The following is a 12,367-nucleotide window of genomic DNA, read 5'->3' as shown; positions in this document are numbered from 1 at the left end:
CAGTTCTGGTGTCTGGCAGTACCACTCCTAGTGAGGGGGTGCAGAAGTCCAGACATAGGGTTGAGAGGGGGTGGCAGACCCCAGTGGAGGATCTTGAAAGTCAGGGGTCAGCTCTGAGAGCAGAGCCCCCCAGGAATGACCCAGGTGAGACCGTTTCTGGTTTGGGGGAAACCCAGACTCTGCCGGATGGGCAGAGGTCGGGAGACCTGCGCCAACCAGACTCTTGTGTGGCCCTTGGGGACGGCGTGTCCCTTGTGGGGGGTGAGAGTGCCCCCCAGGAAGTCCTGGCATGCCAGGCAAAGATTCAACCTCAGGGTGGTGACTCTGGGTTGGATAACCGGGTTCAGAGGTTAAACTTTGACCTGGTGGGAGGTAGATGTGCCCCCCAGAAAGTCCTGGAATGCCAGGCAATGGTTCAACCTCAGGGTGGTGACTCTGGGTTGGCTTACCAGGTGAAGAGGTCAAACTCTGACCGGGTGGGAGGTAGGTGTGCCTCCCAAGAAGTCCTGCTGTGCCAGGAAATTGTCCAACCTCAGGGTGTTGACTCTGGGTTGGATGGTCAGGTTCAGAGGTTAAACTCTGACCTGGTGGGGGGTAGGTGTGCCCCCCAGAAAGTCCTGGTATACCAGGCAATGGTTCAACCTCAGGGTGGTGACCCTGGGTTGGAGAACCAGGCTCAGAGGTTAAACTCTGACCTGGTGGGAGGTAGGTGTGCCTCCCTGAAAGTCCTGGCCTGCCAGGCAATGGTTCAACCTCAGGGTGGGGACTCTGGGTTGGATATCCAGGTTCAGAGGTTAACCTCTGACCTGGTGGGGGGTAGGTGTGCCCCCCAGAAAGCCCTGGTGTACCAGGCAGTTGTCCAACCTCAGGATGGTGACCCTAGGTTGGAGAACCAGGTTCAGAGGTTAAACTCTGACCTGGTGGAGGGTCAGTGTGCCCTCCAGGAAGTCCTGGCGTGCCAGGCGATTGTTCAACTTCAGGGTGGTGACTCTGAGTTGAATGGCCCAGTTCAGAGGTTAAACTCTGACCTGGTGGAGGGTCAGTGTGCTCTCCAGAAAGTCCTGGCGTGCCAGGCAATTGTTCAACCTCAGAGTGCTGACTCTGGGTTGGATAACCAGGTTCAGAGGTTAAACTCTGACCTGGTGGGAGGTAGGTGTGCCTCCCAAGAAGCCCTGCTGTGCCAGGCAATTGTCCAACCTCAGGGTGGTGACTCTGGGTTGGATGACCAGGTTCAGAGGTTAAACTCTGACCTGGTGGGGGGTAGGTGTGCCCCCCAGAAAGTCCTGGCGTGCCAGGCAATTGCCCAACCTCAGGGTGGTGACCCTGGGTTGGGGAACCAGGCTCAGAGGTTAAACTCTGACCTGGTGGGAGGTAGGTGTGCCTCCCAGAAAGTCCTGGTGCGCCAGGCAATTGTTCAACTTCAGGGTGGTGACTCTGAGTTGAATGGCCCAGTTCAGAGGTTAAACTCTGACCTGGTGGAGGGTCAGTGTGCCCTCCAGGAAGTCCTGGTGTGCCAGGCAATTGTTCAACTTCAGGGTGGTGACTCTGAGTTGAATGGCCAGGTGCAGAGGTTAAACTCTGACCTGGTGGAGGGTCAGTGTGCCCTCCAGGAAGTCCTGGCGTGCCAGGCAATTGTTCAACTTCAGGGTGGCGACTCTGAGTTGAATGGTCAGGTGCAGAGGTTAAACTCTGACCTGGTGGGGGGTAGGTGTGCGTCCCAGAAAGTCCTGGTTTGCCAGGCAGTGATCCAGTCTGAGGGTACAGACCCTGGGCTGGAAGACCAGGTTCAGGGTGTCCCCCCGGACCTGGAGAGAGGGGCTACTGATAACAGTGCCCCTACCCTATTATCTTCTGAGGAGGCCACTCCTAGTTGGAGGGTGCTGGACCCCAGAAGGGAGGGCAGGGGGAGGGAAGCCTCACCCCGGGCCCTAGTCCAACCTGAAGGTACAGACCCCAGGTTGGAGGGCCAGTTGCAGGTTAACAGCCCTGCACTGGTGGAGGAATGGTACAGGGCGACTTCTATAAGCACCCTGACCATGGTGGACTCTGGGGGTACCGCTCCAGGAGGGAGGGTACAGAGCCCCAGAGGGGAGGACCAGGTTCAGGCTGTCATCCCTGACCTGGTGGAAGGGAGAGTGGTTAAAGGGTGCCCAGCACCTGGGGCTACCGCCCCCCACTCTCCACAGCCACAGTGGTGGGAGAGCTTTGAGAGGCCTGGGGCCTGGCTCTCATCCCTGACAACTGTCAGTAACCACAGTGGCTTGCTGTCCGGGTGGACAGAGTTATCCCTGGGGAGGGGACAAGTGTCACACCCCGGGGATAGAATGGGCAACACCACGGTGTCGGTCCTGGTGGTACTATCCTGCTCCTGGGATACATCTGTGAGCAATGTAAGGTTAGGTGCTGCACAGATGGGATCCGCAGGAAAGGAGAAAGGTTCCCCATGGATGGGCTTAGTGGGCCCTGAGAGTATGGACAGAGGGATCCAATTGGAGTCAGGAAGGCGAAGAACTGGAGCATGCCCCTGCTGTTGTGGGCCTGGGTCCTTGTTCTGTCGCCTCAAACAGGGAAGTACATCAGGATAGTGATTGTTCTCCCCTGGCTTTAGGCTGGTAGGGGGTCATGTTGGACCTGGCTTTTTGACAGGGACATCCCCAAACTTTTTGCCTCCTTCCTCCTATTTTTTCTGACCTGTTGTTGTTGGCTTTTGACCTCTGAGCACTTCACCACTGCTAACCAGTGCTAAAGTGCATATGCTCTCTGTGTAAATTGTACTACTGATTGGTTTATCCATGATTGACTATTTAATTTACTTGTAAGTCCCTGGTAGAGTGCACTACATGTGCCTAGGGCAGGTAGATTAAATGCTACTAGTGGGCCTGCAGCACTGGTTGTGCCACCCACCTCAGTAGCCCCTTAACCCTGTCTCAGGCCTGCCATTGCAAGGCCTGTGTGTGCAGTTTCACTGCCACTTCGACTTGGCATTTAAAAGTACTTGCCAAGCCTAGAACTCCCCTTTTACTACATATAAGTCATCCCTAATGTGTGCCCTAGGTAACCCCTAGAGCAGGGTGCTGTGTAGGTAAAAGGCAGGACATGTACCTGTGTAGTTATATGTCCTGGTAGTGTGAAACTCCTAAATTCGTTTTTACACTACTGTGAGGCCTGCTCCTTTCATAGGCTAACATTGGGGCTGCCCTCATACACTGTTGAAGTGGCAGCTGCTGATCTGAAAGGAGCAGGAAGGTCATATTTAGTATGGCCAGAATGGTAATACAAAATCCTGCTGACTGGTGAAGTCGGATTTAATATTACTATTCTAGAAATGCCACTTTTAGAAAGTGAGCATTTCTTTGCACTAAAATCTTGTTGTGCCCTTCAATCCACGTCTGGCTAGGTTTAGTTGACAGCTCCTTGTGCATTCACTCAGACACACCCCAAACACAGGGTACTCAGCCTCACTTGCATACATCTGCATTTTGAATGGGTCTTCCTGGGCTGGGAGGGTGGAGGGCCTGCCCTCACACAAAGGACTGCCACACCCCCTACTGGGACTCTGGCAGACAGGATTGAGCTGAAAGGGAACTTGGTGCATTTCTTAGAGACTCTTTGAAGTCACCCCCACTTCAAAGGCACAACTTAGTATAAAACAGGGCCTCTGCCCTACCTCATCAGACACTTGCTGGAGAAGAAACCTGAACCAGAAACTACATCCTGCCAAGAAGAACTGCCTGGCTGCTCAAAGGACTCACCTGTCTGCTTTCTACAAAGGACTGCTGTCTTACTGTTGCCCTGCTGCCTTGCTGAACTCTTGTCTGGCTGTGAAAGTGCTCTCCAAGGGCTTGGATAGAGCTTGCCTCCTGTTCCTTGAAGTCTCAGGACCAAAAAGACTTCTTCCTTTCACTTGGACGCTCCGTGCGCCGAAAATTTCGACGCACAGCTTGTTTCGCGGCGAGAAAAACGCCGCACACCGATGCTGATCGACGCGACGCCCTCGGGACGGTCGAGACTTCGACGCACAACCTCGCAAGGACAACGCCGCCCGACTTCCAAGGAGAAATCGACGCGACGCCTACCGTGAGCGCGAAACTTTGACGCACGGCCTCGCAAGGACAACGCCGCCCGACTTCCAAGGAGAAATCGACGCGACGCCTGCCGTGAGACCAAAATTTCGACGCACGGCCTCGCAAGGACAACGCCGCCCGACTTCCAAGGAGAAATCGACGCGACGCCTACCGTGAGATCGAAACTTCGACGCGCAGCCCCGCAGAACGACGCGCAGCCGGAAAATAAGCAGGAGAATCCACGCACAGACCCGGGACATCTGGTAATCCCCGCGATCCACAAAAAGAGACTGTCTGCGCGCCGGAAAACGACGCCCGACTTCCCCGCGTGGAAAAGAACGACGCAAGTCTGTGTGTGCTGAGGAGAAATCGACGCACACACCCCTTTTTCCACGCATCTCTTCTCCTGTGGCCCTCTGAGGAGATTTCCCACCAGAAACCAGGTACTCTGTGCTTGAAAGACACTTTATTGCTTTTTAAAGACTTAAAGACACTTAATATCACTTTTCAGTGATATCTTTACAAATTCGTATTGCAACTTTGATCGTTTTGACCTACAATTACCCAGATAAATATTCTATATTTTTCTAAACACTGTGTGGTGTATTTTTGTGGTGTTATACTATGGTGTTGTATGATTTATTGCACAAATGCTTTACACATTGCCTTCTAAGTTAAGCCTGACTGCTCGTGCCAAGCTACCAGAGGGTGGGCACAGGATAATCTTGGATAGTGTGTGACTTACCCTGACTAGAGTGAGGGCTTTTGCTTGGACAGAGGGTAACCTGACTGCCAACCAAAAACCCCATTTCTAACACCTTCCCTCTATACTATCCTAGGACAATGGAGATGCCTCCACGCTGCTCTATCATTACAGTTTAGGGGTTAGTCTGACTTAGAACTACCTTCATGAAGTGGTCTCCGGAGCCAAGTATGTACACTAATTGTTTGAACCTGGTAATAACTCTTGTAATGAGCAACTTTAATTGCAACAGCACATCATCAGTCGGGTAAAACAATGCTGTCTCATGATGATCTAATCCTAGCTCACATTTCCATTAGTGGGCATACAATTTCACACATAGTAAAATCTTACTCACTTCTCTGCCAAAAGCCAATTATCCCTGTGTGAACATTTCCTATACAGCCTGCTTGAAATTGAAGCAGTAAGAATGATCTTGAGGCACTTCTTTCACAGACTTTATTCAATATTAATATCAAGATCTGCTGAGCATTCCTTTTACCCTACACACAGCTTAGGACCACAGCATTATCATTTGGTGTACTGTCCTATTCAAATTTCCACTAACGATTCTCAATGGAGTCCATTGTACCCACCTTACCAGATAAGCAAAAAAATGATAAGGAATATTGGTACTTAACCAGTATTGTACAGCAGGTCACCTTCCTTTCCTAGGAGAAGGCCCTGGTTTGTGCAGCATTCCCAATCACACCGTCTATAGCACCCTAAACAGGGTGCTACCTCGGGTACATAGATTACAAGTAAGGTCTTTCGACTTTGATATGAAACAGGGCCCTCAGATGACCCTACAGCCTCCAATAGAGATTTGCTAACTGGAGGGGACAACTGCATCTGCGGTAATTTTAGAGAACATCCCGGGGTGTTGAGGTGCAGCCTTTTGTCAGTAATAAAAGCCCAAGTGTGGGAAATATACCCTGTACATGTATGGAGCCTTATGGGAGCTCTATTCCTCCAGTACAAAGACATTTTAAGAACTGGAAGGGCCTTTGTGACTTCTGTAACATTGCCCTTGGTGCGAAAGGTTACCTTGGCGTTGGATGCCCAGAAGACAGGATCAGGGCTTTCACCAGGTGATGAACAGATGTTTCCATGGGCTTTAAGTTGGCTTTTGCTTGAGCTTGAAACCAAAGGAGCACCAAAGTTCTCACTAATCTTATGAAACTGTACCCTGGATACTATAACACCTTGAGTCAGTGTCTGGAGGAGAGGTATTGGGGCATTGCCTCAGTGGTGCAGGGGACTATCCTATAGCTCCAATTGGCTCCTGTCAGAGCTTGATGTCCATTAGAAACTTAAGACCAAATGCATGACAAAATTGTTTGGACGTTTTCCTTTTTGGCTGTTGTGTGCTGCATAAATACTTTACACAATGCCTCTAAGTTAACCCTGACTGTTTTTGTACGAAGCGACCACAGGGCTAAAATTGCTCACAGGCCATAGCTCTTGAGAAGGGCAGAATAGGTGAGTGAGTTTCAAAACAGTCAATTAAAATGCAAATCTCTGAGTATCCAACTCCCTGTGTTCCTATATTGCAAAACTATTATGGGAGCTCAGGTAAATTTAGAATCTTTGAGGAAAGGGAGAGAAAGAATGATTTTTTGAAAATGGTAAACAATGGATAAATTAGACAATAACATAAGAAAAACAACCTGGAAATAACACAAGTAATTATTTGCCACATAAAGGACATAGGGCCATATGTACCAACATATTTTCCCACAGATACAAAATGGGTAAAACCATTTGATACATCTGGCCCATAGTTTCCCTGGTTTACAAAGAGGTTTAGTTAAAGACGATGATTGGTGCTATCTGCTGAGGAAGGGTGCGCTAGAACATGTTAGGAACCCAATGTGAAGATTATTTTTGAGGTGCTTCAGTGTGAAGCTGGGTGTACAAGCATCGGATATCTGCAGTTTATATTATATCCCAAGTTTGAGTTTGGCACAGTATCAATAATTTATTTGTAACATAGTTTCATGTTATGAACATTAACAACGTCCTTAATTAAGAACTGGGTTGCTATTCAGTTTTTTCCTACCTTATATTTTATCCTCAGAGTTTCTAACAATACAGACGGTTTATCTTTGGTCAGCCAATGCAGTTCCTCAGGGCATTAGGTATGTTTACTTGAATATTTCCGTTCTGATAATTGAGTACGACTGTCACTGGGTCAATTAAAATTGGTCTAAGTCATGGAAAAGGTTCCTCAAATATTGAAAAAACTAAATGGTTCTTGGTGTTAAGTTGCATGTTAATAAAGCCTAATAAGTCTGTCATGGTGTATTGCACTGCCTGATAGTAGGCTTGAAGGTCTTCTTTCAAATAGTCAAACTGACTTCCCTGAATAAGTTCTAATAATTTAAGGGACAAAACACATTTTGTTTCTAAAGTTGAGTCTTGCTTCACAGTTTGACTCTACTAACAGTGGAGAATACACCAAGTGTAGAGGATTATCACTACAGCTGACATGTGTAACTTGGTCATTACATATGCAAGTTATATGGTCTGATGACATTTTATAAAGTGATGTGAATTTCTGCACCGACGAGCACTCTTTTGTTATTTGTCTCGTACCCTAGCCAGTTTTCGAAAGTTTATTTGCATGATTCCTAATTCCATAAAGGGCAGATGGATAGTTTTGGCAGCTGTCATGCGTGCACCATTCTCACCTATTTGGGACTGGGCAACTAATGTTGCTTTACGGTCACACAGTGGAGAGAAAGGGAGTCCCAGATCGGCCTCTTTGTCACCCTGAAAAAGATACAAACTGTGAATAAAACTGCCAAAACTATTTCAACTTCCAAGAACAGAGAGTTACAATCATTTACTGTCATGGAAAGTAAAACATACATTCTTGTTTATCTGTGTGCCTCTAGATCAGTGGTTCTCAACCTTTTGACTTTTGAGCCCCCCCCCCCCCCCTTATCAATACTGGAACTCGGGGACCCCCACTGAATCATCATTGGAATTCGGGAACCCCCACTGAGTCATTACTGAATGCTGGGGTATTAATCTGTTAATATTACAGAATGTTCTAAGTCCGAGGAGACTTCGCGTACCCCCATGGGTCCCCAGCCAACAGGTTGGAAACCACTGCTCTAGATTGTTTAGGTCCCCATTCTAATGTCTATTTAAAATGAGATTTAGCTATATAGCAAGAGGATCGTTATGATAGGAGATAAACATATTGACCGTGTGTGAAGCAAACTGAAACAACTGTTGCATCTTTCTTCACACGTATAGAAGTACAGCTTATGCAGAAGCAGTACCAGCCTTCTTTACTTAGGGAAACAGGAATGGCACATCCAGAAAAAGCATGTTTACATTACAGTGCGTGTGATTCATTGTATGTTGGTGTAATGGTGTTTATGTCTGTGTCTGAGAGAGAGGGTGCCTGGGGTTAAGTACGGTGGAGGTAAGTCTCAGGCAGTGAATAGTGCGAAATGGCAGGTAACACAGTAAAAAAGGGAGTGGGGTATATAGGGGAAACCTTGTTTAAGCAGTTAGTAAGGTTAGGTGAAACAATTCACTCTAGCGTCATTTAAGAGGGTAGGGAGGGTAAAACACTGAGCAGACAGTGAGTGTGATGAATGAAGGCAAAGCAACGAGGCAAAAGTGAGTAGGTGTGAGCAAGTGTGAAACAGTGAGCACAAAATAAATACACGAAAATAATTGTGTCGAGCGTAAGGGACATCACTAGGGAAAACATTTGTTAATATTTATTAAGAGCAAAACAAATGTTGAGCAAATCAAGATTCAATGAGTTTCATATATTCCCTATCAATAGTTATTGTCCCCACCACACGTGTATCAGGCAAACCTATACAACCCTGGAGGGGTAGGTCTCTCCAAGGAGCTCCTTCATCCATGCAGGACCGGAAGCCTCTTAATTTTTAGCTGCCTGCACCACCCAGCTCCCTTACAAGCTGGGTGAGAGCTTTGCTACCTGACATTAGGGGATCTTGTTGATGTTAGGGATGAGGTGCTTATAACCCATTCTGATCTCTTCTCAGAGTCCTTGGCAGAGGGACAGTATTGCCTTGGAGAAAAGATGTAGCACGATGGTGGTGAGCATCAGGTCCCTTGCAGACTGGCCTCTCTGGATCATCCAGACCTTGGTCTTTGAACGGAAGGCCCTGGCTTCAGGCATCCATTGTCTCCATTAATCACACTGTGGCATCCTGGGTATGGATGAATGGATGAAGAGATCCTTTGGCTCTTCCTACATGCTGGACCTTCCATGCCCACGAAAGCAGGCCCGCCATTTCCTTCCTCAAGGGCAGCAGTGCTTTTACCTGATCATGCTGGATGGGCGTGGGTCCCTATATATCTCTATTCTCGCAGACATCATGGGCTGTCCCACATCTCCGTCATTTAGGGGTTGCCAGGGGTCACAGCTGTTACCCTGCCTTGCCCAGTGCTTTATTTGTAAATAAAAATGTGCTGGTGCCCAAAGCCCTCCTCTTAAACACGAGGCTGCTGAATGTAAATGTGCGGACACAGAATAATGAGGCAGCCTAATCCTGAAGCCATCTCGGGCCTCTTCAATCCATTTAAAGCCACTCCCTACCCTTCAGCTCACTCTAGCAGCTTTCTGCTTTCTCCCTTTGTGACGCTTTTTCGTTTTTCTCTTCCTCCGTCTTTCCCATATGTGTCTTCTGCTCGCAGCAAATGCTTGAAGCAGAAGACTAAGCGCCGGCCCTCAAAAATAAGTGCCGGTGCTCAGCACCGGAAACAGCAAGCACAAATTAAGCACTGGCCTTGCCCATTGTGACCCCGGATACTGCCTTTGCGACCCCTTGCCTCGGAGGTGGCTTAATCAGTGCCTGGAACAAAGCAGCAGCTCGTCCTTGTGAGGTCTGCGAGGGCTACAGCCTCCTTTCTTTCTGTCAATTTGTTATTACACTAATAGTGAATACTACATTATTCACTATTAGTGTAATAAAAATGGGGTACAACTAGATGCTATACGACTTTCGCTGGCAGCTAAGGTAAGGGAAAAAATGCTTTTAAATGTAGGTTGAGTGCGTGCTTGCGGGTGAGAGTGTGTTTTTTGTTTGAGTAAATGGGTGTGTGTGGGTATGTGTAAAATCTGTGTGAGTGAAAATTAAGGGCAATGGGCGTGTGATATCTCTTCCACTACTTCTGGCATTTTGGTGAGTTGACGTCTATGCTGTTCCACTCAATGAATGCCAGAGAAAGCATCCATCTAACTTGCCCAAACTGCCTTAAAGAGTTGTTTGGTGGGGCGAACTCTGCCTGTCTCTCTTGAGAGGAGTGCCAGATATTGCAAGATAAATCGGTAGTCATATTGGTGGTAGGCCATTGGGTGTTTTTCTCCCCGTCACTGAAAAGTGAGCTATTCCTCTCTACACGCTTTCACTGCAACAGAGCAGCGATGCTCTATTACCAGAAGAGTCAGAACGTTTAAATATCCTACGGTCACTACCAGATTAATGACACCATCATTGGTAAATATATTTCACAACCTCAGCACTCCCTAAATCTCTAATGAAACCACATATCACTGGTTTTGGTACCGGCTTCAGAGGAAATAATCATATGGCAACTGCCTCCAATTCAACTGTTTCAAATGGTGCCTATTCATAATCCTGTGTACCACTTCTCTTAATCATCAAATTTAGCTTTATTGACTGTGAGGCAAATATGTAACATTCAGCACTTAATGATGCTCATTGAGCTGGGCTTCACTCCTAAAAGTCTCAATTACATTTTTCTAAAAAAACAGTAAGATGATTCCCCAGACTAGCTCTGTTTGGAAAGTGATGTCTTCTCTTAATCAGACTATTGACTAGTATGCTGAAATTCACTGCAACAGCTTCTGAGATATATAAAACACTTACCATGCCCTCATCAAGGACCAATTCTCTATACATCTCTATGAAAGAACTTTACAAACCACCACAAAATTTCAGACAACAAACTCACCTGTCATAAATGTGCAATTTTTTAAAAACCCGTCACTCATTCAACTTAACCTGAAAACCCAATCCTCCCCATGCTTGGATATTGCTATATAACACTTGGAAGCTACTTCTGTTCATAACACCCTTCACATCACTCCCTCCAATGGTACTTCCCACCTTATCAAAAAGTTCTAGCACACACAGTCAATGCCTATTGTTTATGTAGATGAGCACTACCCATGACATAGACTTCCTATCCTACTCCCCTTACCCACCAATGGAAATACATACCTACCTCACAACATAAAGATTCATCCTCCCACCTCAAGCCTCATCCTTTAGACCCTTTCCTTCAATGTGGACCACATGAAACAATTCATCTCCCAGTGCTCCACCACTCCCGCCCAACATTCAACAAGTTTAGCCACGATATGGCTCCTCAACTGAAGTTCTTTAGCTTGCTAGGTATTCCCAGACAAAAGAATGTCCTCCTTGGAATTGTCAGTAATATCCAACCACTACCTGAACAGAGCTACTCACAAAGGCAGAAAAGACCAACTGACATCTCTGTCTCCTCATCTGTAACAACACTCTCTGTCTCACTGAAAAAAGAGGAAAAGCATACTGTTCTCCCCCTTCCGACTGAAAGCATCTATCAAGAGTGTCTGAGATGGCCCCCAGGTCTGTGTGCCATCTCACACACTCTTCCATCTGAAAAGTCAAATGAGACACAAATATATCTACTTTTAGAGGGCCAAAATTCATCAGATTTTCATGAAACACCTCTTTAAGCTTCCAATCACTGAAATCCATTACATAACAAGAACTCCAGTCCGCCATAATGTTCTCCTTCTCTGGTAAATACTGTGCTCTCAAATTTATGTTGTGCTCCAAACAATACTCCCACTTCTCCTATGCTAGCAACTTTGAACTGTTTTCTCCCAACCTATTTATATAAGTTAGAATCAAAATGTTGTCCCTCTTCAATAAAACAGAATGCCTCTGAAGGTATTTCTTGAAATTGTGAGTCACAGAAATACCTTCTTTTATCTCCAAACAGTTGATCTGATTTTCTCTTCCTTCTAAACTCCATTTTACTCCTGTAATCTGTCCTCACATCCGATTCCAACATAAAATATGGGGCTGATCCAAATATAGAGCGACCATTCCAAGTTTGCATCGTCTCCAACCACCAAATCAACTCTGTCTGAACTTCTTGAGACACATTGTCCCCATACAAAAGACCTTATGACAACTCTAACTTTTGTAGACGCTGCAACACCTGTAATGTAAGGGCCCTGGAAAACCCCATGAAATTTTGAAGAAAAAAGGTCAACCACTTGAGCTAATTCCTTCAAACCTTTGTTCTCTTTCCTCAACAAATAGCCTACTTCCTTTTTTAAAAGAAATATCTTCTTTTCCAGTAATTAAAGCTGAACCTGGAATGCATCTACAATAAAACCTAAGAATTCCATCCTCTCTGAAGGAATCAAAAATGATCTTTCTTGATTTATTATACAACCCAGAGACTCCAACAAGCCCCAGGACATAGCAAATGAGTCAGCAAAATCTCCACATCCTGATTCATTAACAAAATGTCTTCCAAATAA

At 46.6% G+C, this 12,367-nt stretch overlaps 1 protein-coding gene across 3 annotated transcripts in view; it reads right to left on the bottom strand.

Moving 5' to 3' along the window:
• Positions 1-12,367, bottom strand: part of PDE1B (phosphodiesterase 1B) — a 1,852,897-nt gene that overhangs the window by 51,845 nt on the left and 1,788,685 nt on the right. For all 3 annotated transcript variants that reach the window (XM_069231031.1, XM_069231030.1, XM_069231029.1), the window contains one exon: positions 7,500-7,581. In XM_069231031.1, the coding sequence (XP_069087132.1) occupies positions 7,500-7,581 (82 nt within the window). The remainder of the gene's footprint in view (positions 1-7,499; positions 7,582-12,367) is intronic.

The sequence above is a fragment of the Pleurodeles waltl genome, chromosome 4_2, assembly GCF_031143425.1.
Source record: "Pleurodeles waltl isolate 20211129_DDA chromosome 4_2, aPleWal1.hap1.20221129, whole genome shotgun sequence".
NCBI lineage: Eukaryota > Metazoa > Chordata > Amphibia > Caudata > Salamandridae > Pleurodeles > Pleurodeles waltl.
Note: the sequence above shows the minus strand (reverse complement) of the source record. Positions and strands in the feature narration are given on the sequence as shown.